Here is a 23616-nt window from a genome sequence, read left to right as displayed (position 1 = left end):
GCTCCCCAGTCCCCGGGTCTGCCCTGCCCTCTCCGTCTGCGCTAGTTTCTGTTTCGTCATCACTGGTGTCCCTCCTCTTCGTTCTCCTCTTCTTGTCACTTGTGTATGCTTTGTACATCGCGTCGATACTCGATTCCTTTTCTCGCGTGTGCGCCGGCTGAACAACACTCTCTCTAAGCCGCAAAAAAGGCAAGGTGGGGTGTGACGCGCGGAGACGGCGCTGATTCCTGCTAAATGATGACGCTCTCCTCTCTCCTCCCGTGACGCCGCACATTCGCCGCAGCGCCCGCTCCTCGAGCCGTCTTCACCGACCAAACCCGCCAGCGCCGGCCTTCCCCTTCTTCTTCGACTGCTTCTTGGCCATTCGGCGCATCGCGCGATTCTTCGGTCCGGATACCGCTGCCTGCTCGGCGGCCATGTCGCGCTGGATCGACTCTGGCGATTCGCCCGCCGCAAACTTGACGGCGGCGCCACGCATCACGTTAAATTCGAGCGCAAACTTGGCGACCTCCTGGGCCTCGCCCCCCGCGGCAGTGCCGATTCTGAGCAGTCGCTCGCCCGCAGCCCCGCCGTTCTTGAGCTGCTGCGCCTCGTTGATGATCAGTTCGGGCTGCAGCTTCTCCTCCTCGCTCATCTGCTCGACAAACTTGGAATAGCGCGTCAACCGCTTCTGCCCCTCCTCGAGCTGCCTCGCGTCGGGCACCTTGCCGCCCAGGCCGGGCACCTTCGACACCATGCTCGAGAGGGATCCCACCCGCTGCATCAGCTGCACCTGCTTCAGAAAATCCTCAAACGACATCTCGCCTTTCTTGAACCGCTCCTCCATTGCCTCCTTCTCGTCGTCCGAGAGGCCGAGATCGTCGGTGCTGCCGCCTGTCATGGACTTCATGAACTTCCCAACCCCCGCGCCGATCTAAAGGCAGGTGCGGAGCGGTGAATTCTACAAAGTGGAAGCGGTGGCAAGCGAATCACGCGGCGGACGTTTGGCAGCTGCATCGAGACAGCCGCCGCCCGCAGAGCCGCCGTACGCGGTGCGAACCGCGGCGACGCCACGAGACCGTCCGCCGGCGGAACCAGAAGCAGAGTCGCGCCGAACAGCAGCCGGAGCTGGGAGGTCGCTGCCATGGCAGAGAGAAGTCCAGTCAGGCGCTCAGTGTGTTGTGCGAGGCAGCAGAGCGATGCTGCCGAGAGCTCCGGCACCTAAAAAGAATTTTAGCAGGAAATGCCTCGCACAACACTGGGCACGGGACTGGCGCGCACTGGCACTAACACAGGTACACCACTGGAGCCGCCTAAGCGACTCTAAAAAGAATTTTACAACTAAACTCGCACAACACTGGGCACGGGACTGGCGCGCACTGGCACTAACACAGAATTACGGCACCCTATGTGCTGGCGGCGTGCCGTCCTCCAAGGGTTAGGGTGGGCGACGGCTAGCACCACACTCCTCTCCTTAAAATCCCTGTGTGGTGGCGGCGTGCCGTCCTCCCATTCCCATCCCTCCCTTGGGTTGTCTGTTTTCTTTTCTTTCTTTCTTTGCCGTCCTCCCATCCCTCCTACCCTGTTTTCTTTCTTTCTTTCTGCACGCGTGCAGGTGGGGACCACCCTTCTCCCACCCCTCGTTGTGCGCTGCTACTTCACTGGTCACTGCACTCTCTCTGCACACTGCTCACTGGCGACTGGGCAGGACGGGGCACTGCAACACAAAAAACAATAAACCGAAACACGATGTGTGAGTAGATTTGTTATTAAAATCTCGGAACTGAAACATACCGCGCCTGGTAAGCGCCGTCTTTCTTTTTAGGTACACCGAAAAACAAGCGCGGTGCACTGCGGCAAACTTGACGTAAGTTGGGTCGGCGCAGGGGGGTGTGGCGAGGTGCTCGTGCGGAATCTATAAGGTTTGTGCTCGTGTGATGTGAATCAGCCAGGTACGTGTGAATCGGCGGTGCTCGCTCCCTCTGTGAGAGTGCGTACACCTGCGGCGGAGGCAAGCGCGCGCAGCCGCAGCTGCGCCTACAGTGCAACGACGTGCGCGCCACTCTCTTCTGCAACGGCGCCTGGTGTAGCGCTCTTCGGGTGGCGAGAGCAGCGCCTCGGTGTTCTCGCGGAGCCCCTCCAGTCGTTGCCACTGCGACAAATGCAGTCGTGCGCGGGGAGTCAACGCCAAGCCGCCTCCGTGGAGCAAAGCGGGGAAAGGGCGAGGGGCACCTGCTGCCACAACGTCGCGCTCGTGTAGTTGACAGCAACCTACGAGAGAGTAGACGCCGCCGACTCCGCCGACCGCCACGCACATGCATGCACCGGAATCCACCGCGCCGCAACATGTGCCAGGGCCGCCGCCGCCTCCCACTGCGCGTCGGCCGCCTCATTCCAAATTGCCCTACGCCAAGGGGGTAGAGTACGTACGTGCGGGGGGGAGAGGGGGGAGAGGGGGGAGGGGGGGAGAGGTCAGAGAGGGGCTGTCGGGTGGAGATGCGCACAAATCCCAAGCGACGATGCAGCCCGGATCGGACTCGAGCGCCTGCAAGGAGACACATGCGCCCCCCTCACGCAATGCCGAGGGCGCCTGGACGGGCAGATCAAGGGGCGCCTGCAAAGGGGTGCAGGCGAGCCCGGGGCCCAATCACCCGCCGCAACAGCACAATTACGCCCGCACCACCCCTCCAAAACCGCACATCACCTGCTCACATGCCCACGGCTGCAAGCCAGCGACGACGGAGACTCCCTCGGGGGGCGGAGCCAAGCGCGCTGCCTGCTCAGAGTGAGGCTCAGCAAAGGGCGCGCGTGCGGTGCGGCGCCGCTTTTGACATGGAGGCTGCCTGTGAGAACAGCTGCAAATGGGCGGCGAGCTCGGAACGCCCCGGCTCTGGCGGTAGCGATCGTGGTGATGGGAGGTTTGGGGGCAAGCGGGGCCGCAGATGGAGGGGCAGGACTGCATGGAGGGGCAGGGGGGGGGGGGGTTCAAGTGCCCGGACGAGAATAGCACGCGCAGCGGCTCGATGTCCGCAGAGAGCCGCCTACCGCGGCACGGATGCCCATCCCGGCGTGATGGCGGCGGGCGGTGGCCGCACCCTCTGGGCGTCGCCTTGGCCGCGGCGCGCAGAGACAAAGCCGGCGGGTCCTGCGCCGCATGCTCCCGCAAGAGCGCCCCGCCGCCGCCGAGAACCACAGCACGATGTGATTCGGCGTCGAGCGCATGCTCCCAGTCCGCCTCGGCCTCGTCGAAACCCGCAAGATGGAGGTACTCGCTACTGCGGCGAGAAATCTCGCGACACCTTGCCGCCGCGAGCCCGCAGCCAGTGGCCAGCCTGCGCGTGAGGAAGGGCCGCAAGTGTATTTGACGGCCGGCTGAGGGAGGATAGTGTCATGCGGATGCGAGCAGGAGGGGCAGTGTCGGGAAAGGAAGGGGGCGCACACCGCCCCAATGGCTCGCACTGCTCGAGCAACGCACAGAGGCCGGCGGCTCCGTCGGCATCTTCACCACTTGCGGGCAAGCCCGCCTCCTTGCCACCCCCCGCGACTTCGCCCAGCCGCTCTGCGAGCACTCGCCGGAACCGCGCCTCAACCTTGTTCCGCTCGCAGCGCGAAATCGACCGCGCCCATCGCAAGTAGTGCAGCCAAAGCTCCATCGACGCAACACCGCTCCCATGGATGCGAATGGCCGCCTCAAAGGCCGCAACGACGCGCTCAGGCGTCGCCGTCAGCCGCAGCCACGCGCACCACAGAAGGTGCAGCGCCGCGCCGCCACGGGCACCCGGGCTAAGCGGCCCGCTGGCGACCTCGCTGCCCGCTGCCCCAACCGCTGCCGCGTCACCAACTGCTTCCCGCGGCAATGCAACGGGGCCCGGTGTGGCGGCGCCGTCGCTGGCGGCGTGCCGGCTCAGCAAGAGGGCAAAGAGTGCCTCGCAGGCTTTCACCTCGGCGGCCGAGGGCTGCCAGCCGGCACGCGGCGGCGCGCACGCTGCGAGGAGGGTCTTCGCTCGCGGCTCGCCCTCGTCGAAGGACGTCGCGACAGCGAGGCCGAGGACCTGCAGCGCCTCTGGCTGCGTCATCGAAGCGCAGAGCAGCGCATGCCACAAGTCGTACCTATTGGCCGGGTTCCGGCCAGGTTCAACTCTGGTCGGGGTGGGCGTCGGCAGTGGCCGAATGGCGTGCCGCGCGACGCTGCCGCGGCGCTGCGCAGCTGCCGCACTGAGCCGCGCCCTCCACAGGAGCTGCTCCGCCGACAGAGATGGCTCTAGCGAGAGAGACGGCGTTAGAGACGGCGCCGCGGCGAGGACGTGCGCGTACAGCCTCCAGAGAGCTTCGAGGTGGGCGCCCTCCAGCGCCGCAGCGGCTTTGATGTACCGCTGGCAGAGGGCGGACGCGCGCTCTGCCTCGCCGCGAGAGAGCTCGAACATGACCTGGTTGAGCTGCAAGCACCACAGCCCGCCGCTCGCGCTGCCACCACCAGCGTCGGCAGCGGCGAGGGCGACACCAAAGAGGAGATCGATGCTCTGCGTGACTCCTGCCGGATCGGCCTCGGCGCCAGCGATCGACCTTGTGTCGCTCGTCCAAGGCAGCTGGATCGCCAGCGGCAGCGACGCTCGCAGGAACGCCGAGGCGGCTGCGGCGCGGCTGACGCTCACCTCGCCAAAAGCGCGCAACTCGATTCGAGAGAGCCATAGAAGCGCGCGGAGCGGCACGGGGAGCGCACTGGCCACGGCTGGCAACGGCGATAGAGCCTGGGCGCGCCGCGCGATCGATGCGTTGGGCTCCGGCTCGGAGGCGTTGTCCTCCGAACGCAGCAGAGCCGCCGCGACCCACGCGGCGAAGTCGAGCTCGCCTGCGGCACGGGCGTGGGGCAGCGTCGGGCAGCATGACAGGGGGGGGCCCACGCTGTCCCCACGCTGTGTGAGGCGGTCGCACCCGCGATAACGAGTTCGTCGATGAGCGAGAGCGAAGCGAGCAGCAGCGCGCAATGCTGGCGCCAAGAGGAGCCAGGGCAGAGCGCAATTGTGCGGATCGCCTCCGCATGCGTCTCGGCTCGGCCGACGACGGTGCGCTCAAGTCTCGCGCGCACGTGCCAGAGGACGAGCGAGTTCGGCACGGCGGCGCAAGCGGCGGCCATCTCTGCTCGAGCCGCCTGCCAGTCGTCGAATCGGAGCGACGCTCGGAGCAGCCACAGCGCCTCGCTCTGTGGCTGCGCCGCCAAGGCCCGCTCGATGAGCAGCCGGCCTCGGCGCTCTGCAGTGGATTGAGGCAGCTCGCGACGCCACCGCTCAATCGTGGCCCAAAACTCCGCGGCGCAACCGCCAACGCCGTCGACACGAGAGCCGGCAGCTGCGCCTCCCGCCGGCCCCATGATGGCCGCGACCGCCGCGTCGTCCTCCCACGTGGGCAAATTCGCGCCCCCGTCGCTTCGCAAGACAAGGTCGGGGGCGAGGGCCTGGATCACACCCTGTCGCGGGGGCGGCGCCGCCAACGGCGATGGCGGGGGCACGTTGGCATCGGCGGTCGCCCGCAAAGCCTCCGCCACCGCCGATTGTTGCCGCAGCAGCAACGGGGCGAGCTGTCTGTGTATGTCGACAGCGAGGGGCGAGGGGCGCGGCAGCAGCCGCAATGCCGCCTGGAGCAGGGGCAGCTGCGACATCGCCGTCCCGTCGGCCGGAGCGGCGGGAGCCTCTGCGGGTCGCAGCTGCGGTAAGCACGCCGCGCTCACGGGCTGCGGTGGGTTGGGATCGCCCGTCCCCGAAGAGGCGCCACCGCTGTCGCCACTGGAGTCGGGCGGCCGAGAGCGCTGTCGCCCCCACCATGCACACAACACCTGGCTGAGTGCTGGCGCCGACACGTCGGCCCCGCTCATGGCGGCGCGCGCCCGTGCGGCCACCTCGCGAAGTAACTCCTCCGCAGCGTTCCCCGTCTCGAGGTCGGCTGCCGCCACATCCACCGCTGACGCGCGAGGGGCACTCGCGGCCGGCGCGATCTCTGGAGCCGCGCCCTCGGCTAGCGCCTGCAGCTCGGCGAGGAGCACTGCGGGCGGGCGGAGGTAGTCGCGCCGGTGCTGCGCAGAGCACGACGCGTCGCGGCACTCGCCACCCAACTCAAAGCGGCAGAGCGGCACGAGCGGAGAAAGGCGCGCGGCGCCGCAAGGCCCGGTAAAGGGCGCCTTGCGGCTCGCCTTGCCCGCCCCGCACGCAGCGTCAAATGGTGGAGCGCCGAAGGCGGGCGCGAGGCGGTACGCAGACAGGGTGGCGAGCGGGGACGATGCGCACGCAGGATCGCGCACAGCGAGTAGCGCCTGAGCCTTCGCCACCCGAACCGCCTTCGCACTGGCCGCCTTCGCCCTTGCCGCAGCGCCGGGCGAGAGCGACGGCGCGCGGGCGGCGCCTGCGCCGGCGGCCGCCAGAGCGGGCCCACCCTCCTCATCGCTCTCGAAGAGGCTTCCCCACCAGTCACAAGACGTACCCTCGCCCTCGCCCTGCCGACTTGGGCTCTCTCCGCCGCCTCCTCCACATCCTCGAGTGCCGCAAGCGGTGGGTCTAGCGAGGACGCCCGCGGGGCCGACGAGCGTGGGCGCAGAGGCGGCCGCAGCTCGCGCGGGGATTGCCACCGTGGCCGTTGCCGGGACGGCCAAGCCGGAGCCGAGGGCGGTCCCCTCTCTCGCAGCTCCCGTCCCCCACCCGTCAAGCTTGCTGGCGGCCGCACACTCGGCGGACACGGCGAGGAGGTCGTCGCTCGACACGATGGGCCGCTTCAGCACTCGCGATGCCACCTCTGAGAGCACCTGCTTCGCGGCACTCTCTTGCAGTTGCGCCGCTCTCCGCATCGCCTCATCCTCCGCCTCGGCCGCTGCCGCCGCCTCGGCCGCCGCCGCCTCGGCCGCCGCCTCAGCTGCCGCCTCAGCCGCCGCCAGCGCCGCAGAGTGAATCTCCTCGCCATTGGCGGCGCCATCCTCGCTGTCTCCGGAGCCCTCCTCACCCGGCAGCATCCGCACGGTGCTGCAGAGCGGGAGCAGTGCACGCCGCGCAGCCTCGAGGACGGCGGCGTCGGGGGAGAGGAGGCGCGCATCGCACAGCGCCCGCAGCACTGCCTCTCGTTGAGACTCGCTCAGCGCCTCGCGGTGCATACCCGCCGCAGCCTCGCCCGGCGCAGCTTCGCCCGCCGCGTCCGCGTACGCCGAGACCAGCGAAGTGGAGGCAGAGAGGACCGGAGGGGAGCCTGGCCGTGGCGACGGCGGTCGCGACGGGGCCGTGGAGGGTGGATGCGATGACGGGCGCGAGGGCGGGCGCGAGGGCAGTCTCGAAGACGGGCGCGAGGGCGGTCGCGAGGCTGAGGCGGACGCGGACGCGGACGCGGTTGCACCGTCGAGTGAGGAGCCCAGGAGGAGCGCTCCACCGCCGTCGGTCGAGCAGGCGTGCATCGCCTTTTGAAGAGGCACCGCGCGCTTTCCCGCTCGCACGGCCGCCGGGGCCGCTGCCGCGCCGCGCTTCTTGCCGGCGACGCGGGGAGCAGCGCCGGGATGGAGAGTGCGGTGCTGGCTGCGCTGGACCACCAAGGTTGCAGCCGGTTCCGACGCCCCCCCTGCGCCGTTGAGATCATCGGGTCCGAGCTTCAGGGACGAGTCAACGGCAAGGGCTCGCCAAGCGGGAGCCATGCGCGCGCCCCCCCCCGGGGTGTTCACATACTCGAGTACGGGGTACCAGGGTAGGAATACTCTGTATCAAGTCTGTGCAGGTGTGAACAGCAGGTCCTGACCACGGAGGTGATAGCCCTGGATAGTCAATGCATACGCCTAGTTGGGCCTCGAATCGCCCGACCGCGTCCCGATGCTCTGCCGTCTGATTTGTGACTCCGCCGCACCGCGCCGCGGCCGGGGGGCCCCGGGGGGGCCCTCCGCCCTCGGAGGCCAAGGATGGCCGTGGCGGAAAGGGACGAGCTCTAGGAGGTAAAGTGTCAATAAGTATATTGTAGAGACCAACCATGTGCACAATTATCTCTCTCAGTCTAGCTAAGCCAGGGGAGGCGATGCCGGGGCCGTAGCGCCGTACAGCAGCTTGATGGTGCTTCGCCGGCGTGCGTCCCGGAGCGGTCCCGGACGGGGGGCCCGGGGGAGGAAATCGGGGACAACGCCGACACCGCTCTGATGATTCGACTTTTAACTTCAAACGCGCCACTGTCAGGAGCGGATCCGTCAGATAGTTGTGTTCACGCCGGGATCGTGTCCCCGACAACCTGCACAGACTTTCCGCGACAGTACGCGACGCGCGCGTTGCGAAAGAATTCACCGCTATTTATACTCGTTTATTCACACGGAGGCGACCCCAGGGAACCGTGGGCCCCTGCGTGCAGCCGCCGTCCGAAGCATATGCGGCCGGGCCGCGCAGCTTTGATTGAGGCATTGAGCGACACATCGAGCAGGGAGGAGAAGCGCGGGCTCCGCCTAGCGCGTCACTCTGTCATTCGAACGCCCCACCGGCCACCGCGGGCGGTGCTTCGGGCGGCGCCACGCCACCTGCCGCCGGGGCCGGGCGGGAAAGAATTTAAGGTTCTCCGGGCCAGTTGGGGGGGGCAAACCCTTCCCGGCCCCTAGGACCCCAGGTAAGGCCCAGGTGTGGCCTAGGGCATCAGAAGGGACCAAGAGGAGTCCAGTCTGAGCCATAGAGCCCATGTCTTTGCCCCCGAAGGTCGCGTTCAAATGCCCGGAACGGCCGTCTCAGTGGTGTCCGGCCGGCGCGATCACCGAGCTGTGACGCTCAGGGAAGACTGATGAGGTGCTAGTTTCTTTGCCCAGGGCTGGCCTTCCCCCCAGGCTGGATCAGCTGAGCAAGGTTTGGGGAGAATCCTATAGTAGGATCTTCAGATATTTTGACGGATGACCAAAATCACCCCGTTTTTGCCCATTTTCGGTCATCCGTCAAAATATCTGAAGATCCTTCGATAGGATTCTCCCCAAACCTTGCTCAGCTGATCCAGCCTGGGGGGGAAGGCCAGCCCTGGGCAAAGAAACTAGCACCTCATCAGTCTTCCCTGAGCGTCACAGCTCGGTGATCGCGCCGGCCGGACACCACTGAGACGGCCGTTCCGGGCATTTGAACGCGACCTTCGGGGGCAAAGACATGGGCTCTATGGCTCAGACTGGACTCCTCTTGGTCCCTTCTGATGCCCTAGGCCACACCTGGGCCTTACCTGGGGTCCTAGGGGCCGGGAAGGGTTTGCCCCCCCCAACTGGCCCGGAGAACCTTAACAAGCTGGCGCACTGTTTTTAATCCGCCGTCCTCCCATCCCTCCCTGGGTTGTTCTCCTTTCTTTCTTTGTTTAAAATCCCGTGTGGTGGCGGCGTGCCGTCCTCCCATCCCTCCCTTGCCTTGTCGATTTCATTTACCAGTGCGCGCCAGTCCCGTGGGGTTGTAAATAAATAAATAAAACGCGCACGCCATACGAGGGGCGGGAGAAGGACAGGGTCCCCACCTGCACACGAGCAGGATCTTGTAAGGACGATCAGGGACACAGGGGAACGGGAGCGGGGAGCGCATCGCGACACGGAGGGGGGCTGGGCAGGGTTCACCCACACGACAGGGTCCGTGGGGTTGTCGCCAGTCCCGTTTCAAAATTTTTTGAAATTCTTTATTGTATCAGCGGAGAGAGCGCCCGCCGCCAACGACACGCGACAATGGCCTGGCTCGGGCTATGTGGCGGCGGCACATTAACCGCCTTCAACTACATCTCGCCTGGCTGCAGCTTTTACGAGGCACACTTCCTCGGCGGCTGCGCGCGTGTGCCACCGCGGCCCGAGTGCGCCGCCCCGGCAGCGGCGCATCGCACAACGCACCGTTTGGGTGTTATCGTGCCTTACCGCGGCGGCGGCCTGGCAACTCACGCGACACTGAGCCACTTCTGCGAGCGGTCGAGCGCGCGGGGCGGCATCTGTCACGCTGGCAGTGGCGGTGGTTCCGTCGGAGCCGGTGCTGCCGCGCGGGTCCTGCTGGTAAACCAGACTGGCAGTGCACCCTTCAACCGCGGCGCACTTGCCAACATTGGCTTTGAGCTGCTGAGCCGAGGGGAGAGGCTGGACTATCTGGCGGTGCACGACGTCGATCGCGTGCCTGCGGTGGATAACGCGAGCTGCGCTGGCGCCATCTCCGGCTACTACTTGTTTCCGGGTGCTACGCCGCGTGTGCTGCACCCAAAGTCGTACACCGGTGGAGTACTCGTCATCGCGGCGTCCGTCTACCGCGCAGTGAACGGCTTCTCAAACGCCTTTTGGGGGTGGGGCCACGAGGACAATGAGCTCTTCGGCCGGCTGCGGTGGTGCGGGCTGGTTCCCCGCCAAGGCAAGAACCTCGACGCGTGCATGGTGCATGAGCACTGCCAACAGTGCAAGCACTCGACAGCAGCGGTGCGCGTGGAGGACACGGCGGCGCTGCTGCATGAGACGCGCAATATCGCACTTCTCCAGCGGCGGTTGGATAGCCCGCAGGCCGCGATGGCGACGGACGGCATCCGGCAGGTGTCGTACGAGGCGGAGGGGCGGCCGCGCAGAGTCCGGTGTGGCAGTTGCCGGCTGCAAGTCATCGACGTGAGCCTTGATGATGCGGCGGCGGCGGCGGCGGCGGTGGCGCAGAGCCCGACACGGCCATGCGTCGCCGACAGCAGCGAGCTCGATGACGGCTGCGACGCCCCCGTCGATGTGTCCAAGGTGCCAGCCGGTGTCATTGACGAGGCGCGCCGCGCGCTCAGTCGGCGGGCGAGCTTTGTTCGGGTAGCGGCCGCGTCTCGCGCGCGCGTGCTGCACAACTACCGCTACGAGGTGGACATGGAGGTGGTAATGGGCGGTGCCGGCCGGGTGGCGCTGCAGCGCGTCGCCGTCTGCGACCATGCATGGCAGCGCGAAGAGATGCGCGAGCGCTACGGCGTGCCGAGGTGTCGCCTCTGAGAGAAACCCGCCCGAAAGACGGCTGTGGCCATTCTCTCCGTGGCTGCCCCCGACGCCGGTCTCCACCCATTCCTGTCAGGTACACCGCGCTGTGGCGCGCGGCCGTCTCGCACAACCCGGGTAACGGGAGCAGGGACCCAGCCAACCTTAGAAAGAGTCATCGCCCGGTGTCAGGCCGGAGGCTGGAGGCGGGGGGCATGAGCCCGCACATTCAGATCGTGCGGCGCTTCCGGTACCGTGGGCCATTTGCGTGCGACATAGTGAGGTGACTTGGGTTGCGGACTCGATTCCTCCCACCCTCCCGATCGCTGAGCAGGAAAGAAAGAAAAAGTAAAAGAGAACGGACAACCCAAGGGAGGGATGGGAGGACGGCACGCCGCCACCACACAGGGATTTTAAGGAGAGGAGTGTGGTGCTAGCCGTCGCCCACCCTTGGGCGTCCGCCTCTTCCTATCTCTCTTCGCAGTCCTTCTCCGATTCTCGCTTCAACCTTCGTGCCACCTCGCGGTCGCCCCCTTCTCGTCGTGGTCTCCCTTGTCGCTTCTTCCTCTGTCGCGTCGCTCTCCTCTGCCTCGTCCTGCGACGGCGCCGCCGCCTGCCGCTCCCTTGCTCTCGCTGCTCGGCGCAGCTGAGCAGGCATCTCCATGAAACTACAACGAAATTTCTTTTTCTTTTGGGCCGGGTGGTGGTTACATTGTGAGAACATCGAGCGTTGGCTCATGCCAAGACGTGCGATCGCGCGGCACGGTCATAGGCGCCACAATGGAGCGCTACGCCATCCTGCGTAAATTGGGGCAAGGCACCTATGGCTCCGTGTACCTGTGCGGCAAGCCCACCCCTGACTAGAACGCTTGAAAAGCTCTGCTGCAGGACTAGCCCAGCCCATCCACACACAGCACCGTCGGGGTGGCGACGACACCTTGGTCCTGTCTCTGTCGACAGGTGCGAAGAGAAAGGGTCAGGTCGGCCCTGTGTGATGAAGCGCATGCTGCTGCGCTCACTGTCGGACAAGGCTCGCCCTCGCCAGTCCCTCACCACCACTGTCATCCTTCACGCCCCCCGAAACAGCCACCCCTGCCAATTCGCGACCCTCGCAGCCCTCGACGCCCTTGCCACCCCCTCACCGGTCTTGCTGCCCCAACCGCCGTCCCAACCTGCACCTCTACCGCCCGGACTGCCCACAGGAGCGGCAGTCAGCGTTGCAGGCATCTTCGGTAGTGCTATGGGAGATAGCAGTCACAGAGAGGTTAGAGGCGCCTGCCAAGCCAAAAGGAAGCACACCTGCAAAACCGGCACGGCCCCGGCCGCGTCGCCCCTCGTGGGCATGTTGACCTTTTCCGCCTGCAGGAGGCGGAGCTGCTCAAGTCGCTCAACCACCCAAACATCGTGGCGTACATCGACACGCTGTCCTCACGGACAAAGCTTTACCTCCTCATGCAATACTGTGACGGCGGCGACCTCGAGCATCGCCTGAACCAGGCTCGCGAAGAGCGTGTCATGCTGCCGGACGCGAGGCTCCTCGATTGGTTTGTGCAGATGGCGCTGGCGCTGCAGTATCTCCACTCGAAGCGCATCCTGCACCGTGACCTCAAGACGGCCAACGTTTTCTTGACCGCCCTCGGCATCGTCAAGCTGGGAGACTTTGGCGTGTCGCGCGTCCTATCTGCGACGACCGAACTCGCCAAGACGTTTGTGGGGACGCCGTGCGAGCCCTCGTCTGAGCTGCTCAACCACTGAGAAGAGGCGCGCTCTTCACTCGCCACGCCGTCGACAGGTACTACCTCTCACCCGAGCTACTTAACAATTCGCCCTACGGCCACGCCTCGGACGTGTGGGCGCTCGGGGTAATCTTCTACGAGATGTGCACCCTCGCCCATCCTTACGAAGCAAAGACGTTCCCGGTGATCGCGCGGACGGCAATTTGTTGCGAGCCAATGCAATCACGTCACGCAGCAATCCGGAGCGGCCATAGGCGCTCGCGCAGAAGATCTTGTACGAACACGCGCCTCGGATCGCGCCGCTGCGCCGCAGCACCGCCGTGGTACGGCGCTGGAGGGAACTCCTTGCAACACCTGAGCGCCGCGTTGCGCTGAGCGTGCCATATGAGCCTTAGGCTCAGCTCGAGGAGCTCTCTGCAGCGATGCTGACCAAGGACCCGCTCGAACGGCCTTCGCTACCGGAGCTGCTCGAGTACGATGTCGTGCAGGCGCGCATGCAGGCTTTCGTGGAGGAAGCGCAGATTGGTGTCCCGCCGCCGGCCAACCGGGCTCAGCACGCGACGAAGCGGTCCCCGATCCGCCCGCCTGCAGAGCGGCAGCAAGACCCGCGACAAGCACGCCGCGCTCCTCTGGGCAACAATGCCGCCGACGCCGCAGCGGCCCCGGCAACTGGGCCGGAGAGGCCGCAGACTTCGCCCGCGGCGGCCCGCGCGCAGGTGCGGCAGCCGTCGCACGAGCGGCCCGTCCGTCCGGCGACAGCGCATGGGCCCCGTGCGAGGGCGGCGGCTCCGAGGATGCGCCGGCGGGCGACGAGCGGCGAGCTCCCTTCCCAGGGACTCGCGCTGCCAGGAACTGCAGCAGGTGCGCCGCCGCCACACAATCCCGTCGCGGTGGTGAGGTCAGAGGCGCCGTGCTCTGGCGGCGCTGGGGGGTCGAGCGGCGAGGCGGACTTGGGGCTGCCGCACGCGATGACGCCTCTGGAACGGCTGGCAGAGATCGAGCGGAGGCAGCGCGCCCTACAGGAGCAAATGTCACAGCTGCAGCAGGCAAAACGTACCATGGAGCTCGGCATCTCCAACGGAACGGTGTCGTCCTCACAGGAGGCCGAGGCAAGGAACCCATCGCAAAGGCCACCGTTGCCGCCCGAAACGTCTGCAGGGCCTTTCCATTCCTCTCAGCCGTCGAAACGTCGGCAGCCACCGTCGCTGCAGCCGCGATCCTCGCAGGATCCTTCGCCGACGTCCCAAGTGTCGATCTCGATCCCTCCGCCGCGGCCGCTACCGCCGCCAGCCGCGCCGCCGCCAGCGCCGCAACCCCCGCAACCAGCGCCGCAGTCCTTCCCTCCGCACGCTCTGCATCTCGCCTCGTCACAGTCGACGTCCCCGCCTCTCCCGACAGCGTTGAGAAAGCCGTCGCGGCTGCGCCCCACCGGCGACGCGCTGCCGTCGCCCACCCCGCTCGCCTCGCCCGTGGCGGAGCCCGTGAGCCGCTCACTGGACGAGTGGAATGCCTGCTTTCGCGGCGGGGTCCGCAAGCCGCCCAACGTGCCCGGCGGCTTGTGCGGCGGTGCATGCGGCGGCGGGGGCGACCCCTCTCCCTCGCTTCGCGAGGCGAGCTTGGCGAGCGTCGAGGAGTACGAGGATGACTTCGAGAGCGACGAGACGGAGGTGGAGGTGCAAGAGGACCTCGCGGCGACCGAGGCGATTAAGGAGGACTCGCTGTGCGCGCCGCCGCGGAGGGAGCCGTCGTTGCCGTCCTCGCGCCGCGCGTCCAGCGAGCCAGGGGATGTGGTCACCGAGGACGAGGAGGAGGCCGCGCAACTTGGGTCAGGTTGCTTTGGATCCTTCGCCGTCGGCCGCTCCCTGCGCGAGCTCGAGGCGACCGTGCGCCAGCTGCGCATCGAGGTGGCGGAGAAGGAGTCGGCGCGCGAGGAGCTGCAGGCCTTCTCGAGCACCATCAAGGAGGTTGCCTCGCGCCTCTCGCCCGTGCCCCTCCGAAGGGGCTCGCAGGCGCTACGTTCGCAGTCGTCTGTACTGCTCAGCCCACGGCACCAGGCCGCGTTGGAGGTTGGGGACTGATATGACTGCGCGGAGTACGTCGCGCGCGCAGCTTGCCGCTCAGTTTAAAAGATGACAGTTCGCACAGCTCACAGTGAAACATGAGTGGTCGTATGAGCAATGAGGTCACATATGCCAACACAAGGCGAAAAATTGTTAGGGTCCGGGGGCTGGTGCCGCCTGAGCTGCTTCGCTCGCGGGATCAGACCGTGTCGCCCAGTTCCTCTTTTATGAGTGCCTGCACCGTCCTCACATTCTCCATGCCGCGCAGCGACTTAGCCTTGTCTCGCCGTTTCTTCTCCTTTGCAGGCCGCGCCGCACCACTGCCGCTGGGCGGAGGAATGAACGCCGAGAGCTGCGCGCCAGGAGGCGGTGCTATTGTCTGGAGGGAGGGCCGTCCCGGGCGCGCAGGACTGATGAGCGACTCCGACTCTAGCGCACCCTCCGACGGCGCGTGCTCCAGCGGCTGAAACGGCTTGTCGGCCTCCTCGTACATGCTCAAGATCGCGTACTTCATCTGCTGCTGCTGCCGGCGCCGGTAAAAGTAGTAGGCCGCGACCAAGATGATGGCTACAAATGCCGCCGCGAGTAGGGCCATGCGGGGTGTATCCAGTTGCAGCAGCAAGCGTCGTCGAACGGGGTCGGCGCAGCGGAGTAGCAAAGAAATGTGATGCTCCACGCCCAGTGGGGATTTTGGCCTACTCAGTGACCGTCTAAGGGGCCCTAAATGGCCTGCAATGCCATATCTTTTGTGCCTAGCTTGTAGAGCACCTTAAAAAAGTACTATGTCTTGCAGTGAAAAGTTTTTCGATGAGGCGGGGGTCCGTGGTGAGCAGATTCCCAGATTCTCCAGATCCCCCCTCGAAAACCGCCCCTTTTAATTCATTGCGGCCGCGGGCGTGCTCGGATTACTTTTCACTGCAAGACATAGTAGTTTTTGGTGTTACGGTGCCTACAAAAAATATCCGAGATCGCATGGATCTGATCACAGGCTGATACACAGAGGGTGAGCGTGAGGGTGAGGGAGAGGGAGAGGGGGAGGGTGCGGGTGGGAGGGGGAGGGGGTGAGGGTGAGGGTGAGGGTGAGGGTGAGGGTGAGGGTGAGGGTGAGGGTGAGGGTGAGGGTGAGGGTGAGGGTGAGTGTGAGTGTGAGTGTGAGTGGGAGGGGGAGGGGGGGCGAGTCTGGCCGACCTGGCACTGCTGAGGCAGGTCACGCCTGCTGGGGCGAGCCTTGGCGAGCAGCGTTCAACTGTTCCCACAGCAGGCTGGAAGTACCTCCAGGGTACACATGCACATGTGCGCCTCTTTCCTTCGAGGTCTCGTCGGGGGGGGGGGGGGGGGGGGGAAGCACACTCTCCGAATTTGATGTCGTTCACCGACCGCTTGCTCTCTCTGCCGAACCTCAACGCGGTTTACTCGGCGGTGCTGCTCGAAGAGCTACGCCGCGGCGGCCTCGGGCACGTCTTCCTCTGCCCCGGTTCGCGCTGCTCCGCGCTGACCGCCGCTGTCGCCGCCAGCAGCGTGCCGCACACGATGGTGACGGACGAGCGCGGAGCCGGATTCGCCGCTATCGGGTTCGCACGTGCAAGCGGCCGGCCCGCCGCCGTCGTCGTAACCTCCGGCACCGCCGTCGCCAATCTGCTTCCCGCAACCGTCGAGGTGTGCTGAGCGCCCCGCTGCCAGCCGCCAGCCTCGCCGCCGCCGCCAGCCTCGCTGCCGCCACCGCCCGCTCCGGTCCACACCTCCGGGCCCTCCCGCGTCTTCCTCACTACAGGCCGCCGCTGACCGTGTACCTCTCCTCCTGCTGACTGCCGACCGTCCTGCAGAGCTGCGGCGCGCCACTAGAGATGCTGACGCCCGTAGCCCCTGTGACGCATCCGCTACGGCGGATGCAGTGCGCGGCGTGCAGCACGCGGCCGCGGCACGCACGCGGCCTCATGAGCACTCACGAGCCCACGGATGGAATGCTGCACACGCAAATTCTTCCTGACCGTGAGATCCTCCCGCTGCCAAAGGGACACGGGCGCCAACCAGACGGTGGCACAGGTGGGGATGCTGGGCCCGCTGCGCTGGTTCAAGGATGTGCCTCCGCCCGCGGAGTCGGAGCCACTGGTCGCTTGGCTCGCCGACGCCGCGTATGCTGCCGCATGCACGCTACGGCAGCCGCAGGGGCCGGTCCAAGCCTCGTCACCGCGAGCCGGAAAAGTCTACGGCACAAGCGTGACCAGGCAGGCGGCCCGTCCCATAGGTGCAGCTCAACCTCCAGTACCGCGAGCCGCTGGCGCCCTCCGCCGCGGCGTGGCCAGCGGCGCTGCTCGAGGCCCCTCGTGTCGCCTCCTGGCCTCCCGCGCCTCTCGCCTACCGAGAGTTGTGAACAGCGAGTCTCCACACGCATCAGCTTGAAACAGGCTCGCCTCCAGCTCGCCCTTCACCGTCTACTCGACTGCAGAGGGCCCGCCGGGCGAGGAGGTGGTGGCGCCGCTCGCCGCGCTGCTCGCCGGAGCGAGGCGTGGCGCGGGCGGAGGGTGCCGTGGGTGAGCGTGAGCCTCAGAGCGGAGCCGAGCAGTTGAGCCGAGCATAGGTGCGGCGTGGTTGTAGCCGGCGCGATGCGGAGCGATGCGGGGCGGCGAGCGGCCGCCGCACTCGCGGCGCGGCTTGGCTGGCCGCTACTCGCCGACATCAACTCGGGCTTGCGCAAGCCAGGCGCGGCAGGAGAGTCGGAGGGGGCGACAATGTCGGCGGCGGCGGTCCGCAGTGTGCCGTTGTACGATTTGCTGATCGGCGCAGAGGAGGTGGCACCTCCCGACGTGGTTCTGATGGCGGGCGAGTGGCCGGTCTCGTGGAGCTGCCGGCTGTGAATGGCGCCGGAGGTTCCGTCCGGGCGAATAGGCGGGCGGCTCGTCTCGAAGAGGCTGCAGGCTTTCGTCGCTTCGCGAAGCCGCGCGTGCATCCTCGTCGAGCCGCACGGGCAGAGGCGAGACCGCTCCGAGATCTGAGCGAGATTGCGCTGAGCGCTCACCGGGAGAGCCATGCTCGTGATCTCATGAGGAAGCGCGCATGGGATCCGCGGTCGAGCGACATGTCCACGACGCGTCCACGGCGCGTACACAGGCACGACCCGAGCCACTCCGTCTCGCATCGTGTTGAGGGCAGCATCGACGCTGTCCTGATGGCCTTGGCCGCCGTACTGCCGCCACGCGCACCAGAGGCGACGCCCCAGCCCCTGCTCGCCCTCGCCAGCGCGTCCGCCGCCCTCGACGCCGCCCTCGACGAGGCGCTGGCGCCGGCAGTCCGCGAGGGGGCCGAACCCCCGCCCGGCACGTGTACTAGTACGTGTGCGGAGGCGTGGGTGGCGCGTCACGTCTGCGCCGTGCTGGCGCGGCGGGAGGCTGCGACGGGCACCCGCGCAGACCCAGCCGGCAGCCGCGGCGGGGGCGCTAGGCACTTTCTCTTCTGCTCGAGCTCGCTGCCGATCCGCCACCTCGACATGTATTGCGCCGTCGCGCCGGAGGCGCGCTCCAAGCCCAATCCGCGCCCTTCCCTAGCCGAGGTCTACGCGCGACATAGTGCCCCGACCCTGTGCGCCAACCCAGGTGCTCTCCAACCGCGGCGCGAGCGGCATCGACGGCATCTTGCACGCGGCATTGGGCGCCGCGCTGGCCAGCCCACAGGGGGGGTGCACTTGCCTTGTCGGCGACGTGGCGGCGCTGCACGACCTATCGGCGCTGCCCGCGCTCGCCGCGGCGGCGCCGCCCCTGACGGTGGTCATTCTCAACAATGGCGGCGGCGGTATCTTCCACTACCTGCCAATCGCCTCACACCAGGTCTTTACGCCGTATTTCGACACGCCCCACACCCACAGTTTCGACTCTGTCTGCCGCGGCTTTGGGCTGCCGTACGCCGCCGCCTCGACGGCGGAGGCGTTCGAGGCAGCCTACGGCGCGGCGCTCGCGGGCGGCTCCCTCTCGCTGATCGAAGTCTTCTGCCACAAGGAAGAGACCCACCGGACGCACCAGCAATTGCTCGGCGTTGCGCGCGCAGTAGCCCGCCGCGTGCTCGCGAGCGGTGCTCGAGACAGTGCGCTGAGAGGAGGTGCGGTGTGAGGCTCGGATAGCAAATTATAGGCTAAGCTATGCCTATGGCTAGTGCCATTTCACTCTCTGACACACCGCGCTAATGCCTCGGCTGTCGGCTCCCTGTACGGCTTTTTATGTCTGTCTCCCCCTGCCCCACCTTTCCGCGCCTCGCGCATATATTACACATGCACATACGATACGCCACCCGTATATGCTAGACTTACTGACACGCCGGTGTGTATAAGAGACATCGCGACACAAAACCCAAGACCGTACGCGAAGGTGCACGCATGGTTGACATCGTACATCTCATGCGCGCACGCACATGCACATGCAAAAACTCACAACGCACACGCGACGCCGCGAGGTGGAGTCGGTGACGTCGAAAGCATCTAGTTGGCTGCAGCGCGGTGGCGCCTGCCCGTCACGATGTTGCGCTGGTCAACGTTGCCAGAGTCGACGTCGGAGATCTCGCTGGCGCTGTCGCCGTTGGCGCCTCGGTCATTAGAGTCTATGCAGCCGCGACCGACGGGCAGCGCTCTCAACAGCTCGCGCTGAGAGCGGTAAAGGCGGTTGGGATCGTCGCGCCGGTAGGCGTACCAGTCGCCGGGCGTTTTGCTCTTGTTCGCGCGTGGGACCCACAGCACAGCCCATCCACCGCCTAGGCGCACCTCCGTCTTGGGCGCGTCGTCGTCCTTCAGCCGCTGCACCACCGCGAGAAGCTCCTCCAGCGGCGCCGCGGCCGCAGCGGCCAGCTCGCAGCCCCCCACCCCGCCCTCGCTGCTTGTCGGCGCCGCCGCCACCGTCACCGCTGCCCGCAACTCCTTCCCGCCCTCGCCCTCGTCCTCGCTGCTGTCGTCGCGCACCACGGGCCGCCGCCTTTTGCGGGGCGTGTCCTGCGCGCTGACTCGACGGACGGGTGCGGCGGTGGCGGTGGCGGGGAAGGGGTCGGCGACGGAGGAGGCGGCAGGGGTTGGGGAGGTACTGGAGGTGGCGCCAGCCGGGCCCCTCGCAGCCCTCTCTGCCGAGCTGGCCAAGAAAGCGGAGGCAACGCCGCCGACGACCTCAAAATCGCTCGCGTCCCAGTCGTCCAAGTCCTCGTTCCGAAACTCGCCGTTCTCGTACGCGACGCAGTGCCCACGCCGCGAGGAGTAGCTCGTGACCACGCCGGCGTACCACTCCCTCTCCCCGCTCATGGTCTCCCACCGGAACCGCACGCGTGTGCCCGCGGGGAGCACTGTTGAGCGGATCCTGCAGCCCGTCTCCTCCTCCTCCTCCGCCTCCTCCTCCTCCTCGTCGTCGTCGTCGTCGTCGTCGTCGTCGTCCGCTGCCGCCGCCGTCGCCGCGGTGGCGGGAGCGGGACCTCTCTCTGCTCCTGTGTAGAGCTCGGTCGAGGTCGGCGCAGCAGCAGGGGCAGTGGTGGCAGAGGTGGCAGAGGCAGAGGTGGCAGAGGCAGAGGTGGCAGAGGCGGGAGCAGCGGTGGAACCGGCAAGCTCTGCCACCGCGTCGCGCTCCTCCCCGCCCGGGCTGAGCGTGGACCCATCAAAGAGAGAAGGGGGGCGGGGCGGAGCCCCGACAGCCGCCGCCATCAGCGCCGCCGCCCGCCGCACCGCCTGGCTGGGCGCGGCGGCGGCGGCGGCGAGGACGTCCGTGGAGGAGGGCGTCACGGCGGCGAGCGGCGCCGCCTGCTTCTCCGTCGCGTCTTCCTCCCCCCCCTCCTCCACCTCCTCCACCTCCTCCCCCTCCCCCCCCTCCTCCCCCTCCCCCCCCTCCATCTCCGAGCCCGCCTGACCATCCGCCGCCGCCCCTGCCTCGCCCTCAGCTTCTGTCCCCGCTCCCGCCTCCGCCTCCGCTGCCGGTTCGTCGTCCACGGTGAGATCGATCGCGATGGTGGCAAACCCAACTGCGTTCCGCTCATCAACGATCTCGGCGCGAGATCGTTCGCTCACCAACTGGACCTCGTCCGTTTGCGGGGGCGCGCGCTCGCGGGCGGGCGGGAGCCTCGAGGGACGGCTTGCCGCCCGCGCCTCGAGCCCGGCGGCGGCGGCGCTGCGAGCGCCGCTCCCTCCGGCTCGGCTAGCTGCGCTGCTGCCGCCAAGAGCGCCGCTCCCTCCGGCTCGGCTAGCTGCGCTGCTGCCGCCGAGAGCGCCGCTCCCTCCGGCTCGGCTAGCTGCGCTGCTGCCGCCGAGAGCGCCGCTCTCGAAGGAGGTCTTCGCCTTGAGCCGCGGCACCGCCCGGATCACCTCGAGAAAGTTGTTGATGTTGGTGAAGGTCAGGGAGAGGTAGCCCGTGGGCGAGCCTGCAGTGAAGGGCGGCGGAATGTGTGCGAAAGAGGTGGCGAGCGCAGGTCCGTGGCTTGGGAGCCGCGCACCGGGGTAGGAGAAGGGGTCGTAGTAGTCGTCGAGCATGTCCATCGGCACATCCACCACACCGCGGACCTTGAGCACATTGCTCCGCTTGTCAAAGATCGCAGAGGTGATGCTCGACGTCTTCATCTTGAGAGTGATGTGGCCGAGGCCCGGCACCTCCCGCTTGGTGGTCCAGCTGAAGACGTCCTCTGCGAAGCTGACCGTGGCCTCGCCGGACTGCCACGTCCCGACCTTGATCTCCTTGCACCACTGCTTGACTACTGGGAGAGTGCCGTTCTGGAAGGTGACCCTCGCCTTGAGCCGCGGCACCGCCTTGACCACCTCGGTGAACTCCGCGTAGTTTTGGAACTTGAGGCAGAGGTAGCCCTTGGGCGAGCCTGCAACAGACGGGCGGGCAGGAAGTGGGCCGCGTGTGGTGCGCGCAAGGTGTGTGGCAATGAGGGGCGTACCAGGGCTGGAAAAGGGATCGTACCAGCGGTCGAGCTTGTCCATCGGAACCTCCACAAAGCCGCGGATCTTGAGCACGTTGCTCCGCTTGTCAAAGACCGCCTCATGGATGCTCGACGTCTTGAGCTTGAGGGTGATAAAGCCGCAGCCCGGCACCTCCCGCTTGGTGGTCCAGCTGAAGACGTCCTCTTCGAAGTGGACCGTGGCCTCGCCGGACTGCCAGGTGCCAACATTGACCTCCTTGCACCACTGCTTGACTGCTGCGTTGCGGCCGCGAACGCCGAGGCCGAACCTGCCCGACTGGCTCGGGGACATCGCGCCCCGCGCCGGCGCCGCGGGCGTGCTGGCGAGAAACCCCGGCCGCGAAGACGAGAAACCACGCCGCATCCGCTCATTAAGAGACGGTTGTGTCTGCCAATCTCGCGTCCTCTCCGCGGCACCTACTCCTGCCGCCGCCGCATCGATCCACACCTGTGGCTGCCGCTGTTCTGGCGTCTGCTGCGGCGGTGGTGGCGGCGGCGGCGGCCGCAGCGGCGGCGGCGGCGGAGGCGGAGGCGACTGCAGCGGTGGTGGCGGCGGCTGCTGCGGCGGCTGCTGCGGCGGCGGTGGCTGCTGCTGCTGCCAGTGCCGCCATGGCTCCCTTCCTCCCCCCCGGTCCGTGCTCGTGTTTCGCGAGGCGGCAAGATGCCCCGCGCGGTCAGAGAGCTGCTCGGCGAGCGGCGGCGGCGGCGGCGGCGGCGGCGGCGGTGGTTGCTGCGGTGGTGGTGGCGGTGGCCGGTGCCAGTGCCGCCCTTCGGCAGGTGGCTGCGGCCAGGACTGGTGCACCCTGTGACGCGCGCGCTCCTCCGGGGGCCGCTCACGCCTCGCGGGGCTCCGGCTCCGGCTCCGGCTCCGGCTCCGGCTCCGGTCGCGCCGATGCCGCCGCCGGCGACGCTCTTGGCTGGAGCTGCGGCTGTGACGCTGCCGGCTGTGCCGGTCACGCGATGAGCTGCGGCTACGCTGCCGCCGGTCGTCGTATCGCCCGTCACCGAACGTCCCGTTAATGTACTTGTACGAGCCCTTGACGCCCTTAAAGACGATTCTGCTGCCCTCAGGCGCGGGAAGTGCCGCACGGCTGTCATTTCCGAGCGCCCGAGCTGCCGCAAGTCGCCCGAGCTGCCGCAAGTCGAGCTGCCGCAAGCTGCCGAACGGGGTCGCGGCTGCGCCATCGCGGTGCGCCGCTTGCTGGCGGCCTCGCTGCGCGTGCATCCTCGAAGTACATGTAACACAGAGTCAAGTAAAATGTGCAAGAAAAGAATTTAAAAACGTCGCTCGCACGACACTGGGCACGGGACTGGCGCGCGCTGGCACTAACAAGGCGCTGACGAAGAAAAGAACGTAAGTATGTACTTTATATGACAGGAGAAAAGACGAGGACTTGTTGTGTGTTGTGTGTTGTGTGTTGTGGTGGTGTGGCGTGTGCGGTGTGGGGGAGGGGGGGGGGGGGTTGCACCTTGTGTGTTGCGTGTTGTGCGGCGGGCGGTGGGCCCAATGTGTGGGTGTGGGGGGGGGGGAAGGCACTCACCCGGGGATGCATGCAGGGGGGGGGGGGGGGGGCCCCCCCCCTCCCGAAACCCCCTAAAGAGGGGGGATTTTTGATGTTTGGCCTTTGAGGGGGGGAACCGCGGAACCGCCGGAACCGGTAAAAATTCATCGGGGACGCCCCCCCCGTGTGGGGAATTCCCTGGGGGGGGGGGCTTTTCGGAATAGGCCCCCCATACAAACAAAAGGGGGCCCCCCGGGGGGGGGCGGCAAAACGTGTTCCTTCCAAAAAAAATGGGGGAATGCCCCCCCCCCGATTTTTTTTCGCAAAGGGCCCCCCCCTTAATGCCCGGGCCCCCCCCCCCCGGCCCTAGGGTCGGGGGAAAAAAAAAATTTTTGTTCCTCGGACGGAGAAAAACTCCCCCAAGGGGCCGGGCAGGGTTAACCCCCCCCCCCCCCCCTTAAAATCCCTGTGGGGGGGCGGCGTGCCGTCCTCCCATCCCTCCCTTG

General features: G+C 67.0%; 6 protein-coding genes across 6 annotated transcripts; 3 read left to right on the top strand and 3 right to left on the bottom strand.

Moving 5' to 3' along the window:
- Positions 1-300: 300 nt before the first annotated feature.
- Positions 301-1178, bottom strand: EMIHUDRAFT_350646 (hypothetical protein). The gene is made up of 2 exons (XM_005761885.1): positions 982-1178; positions 301-913 (listed from the first exon to the last, which is right to left on the bottom strand). The coding sequence occupies exons 1-2, from the start codon at positions 1123-1125 to the stop codon at positions 305-307; spliced, it is 753 nt and encodes a 250-aa protein (XP_005761942.1). The 5' UTR covers positions 1126-1178; the 3' UTR covers positions 301-304.
- An 838-nt stretch (positions 1179-2016) lies between these two features.
- On the bottom strand, positions 2017-7642 carry EMIHUDRAFT_448391 (hypothetical protein; the record flags this gene model as incomplete). Its single annotated transcript, XM_005761884.1, has 10 exons — positions 2017-2060; positions 2295-2383; positions 2484-2593; positions 2684-2755; positions 2990-3020; positions 3075-3254; positions 3421-4089; positions 4213-4828; positions 4912-6329; positions 6666-7642. 10 exons carry the CDS (start codon positions 7637-7639, stop codon positions 2017-2019), a joined length of 4203 nt encoding a protein of 1400 aa, XP_005761941.1.
- A 2013-nt stretch (positions 7643-9655) lies between these two features.
- EMIHUDRAFT_197985 (hypothetical protein) lies at positions 9656-11187 on the top strand (the record flags this gene model as incomplete). Its single annotated transcript, XM_005761883.1, has 3 exons — positions 9656-10561; positions 10682-10905; positions 10998-11187. 3 exons carry the CDS (start codon positions 9656-9658, stop codon positions 11185-11187), a joined length of 1320 nt encoding a protein of 439 aa, XP_005761940.1.
- A 1072-nt stretch (positions 11188-12259) lies between these two features.
- Positions 12260-12801, top strand: EMIHUDRAFT_44365 (hypothetical protein; the record flags this gene model as incomplete). The annotated part of the gene is made up of 2 exons (XM_005761882.1): positions 12260-12621; positions 12693-12801. Coding segments are annotated over 2 exons (471 nt in total), but the record flags the coding sequence as incomplete, so codon positions are not given.
- Positions 12802-16058: 3257 nt separating this feature from the next.
- EMIHUDRAFT_96767 (hypothetical protein) lies at positions 16059-18796 on the top strand (the record flags this gene model as incomplete). Its single annotated transcript, XM_005761881.1, has 8 exons — positions 16059-16352; positions 16520-16587; positions 16709-16868; positions 16942-17063; positions 17102-17227; positions 17275-17527; positions 18037-18243; positions 18287-18796. 8 exons carry the CDS (start codon positions 16059-16061, stop codon positions 18794-18796), a joined length of 1740 nt encoding a protein of 579 aa, XP_005761938.1.
- A 365-nt stretch (positions 18797-19161) lies between these two features.
- On the bottom strand, positions 19162-19965 carry EMIHUDRAFT_197980 (hypothetical protein; the record flags this gene model as incomplete). Its single annotated transcript, XM_005761880.1, has 2 exons — positions 19162-19473; positions 19834-19965. 2 exons carry the CDS (start codon positions 19963-19965, stop codon positions 19162-19164), a joined length of 444 nt encoding a protein of 147 aa, XP_005761937.1.
- Between the last annotated feature and the right edge of the window lie 3651 nt (positions 19966-23616).

Source organism: Emiliania huxleyi (genome assembly GCF_000372725.1).
Source record: "Emiliania huxleyi CCMP1516 unplaced genomic scaffold EMIHUscaffold_7, whole genome shotgun sequence".
Classification (NCBI taxonomy): domain Eukaryota; phylum Haptophyta; order Isochrysidales; family Noelaerhabdaceae; genus Emiliania; species Emiliania huxleyi.
Note: the sequence above shows the minus strand (reverse complement) of the source record. Positions and strands in the feature narration are given on the sequence as shown.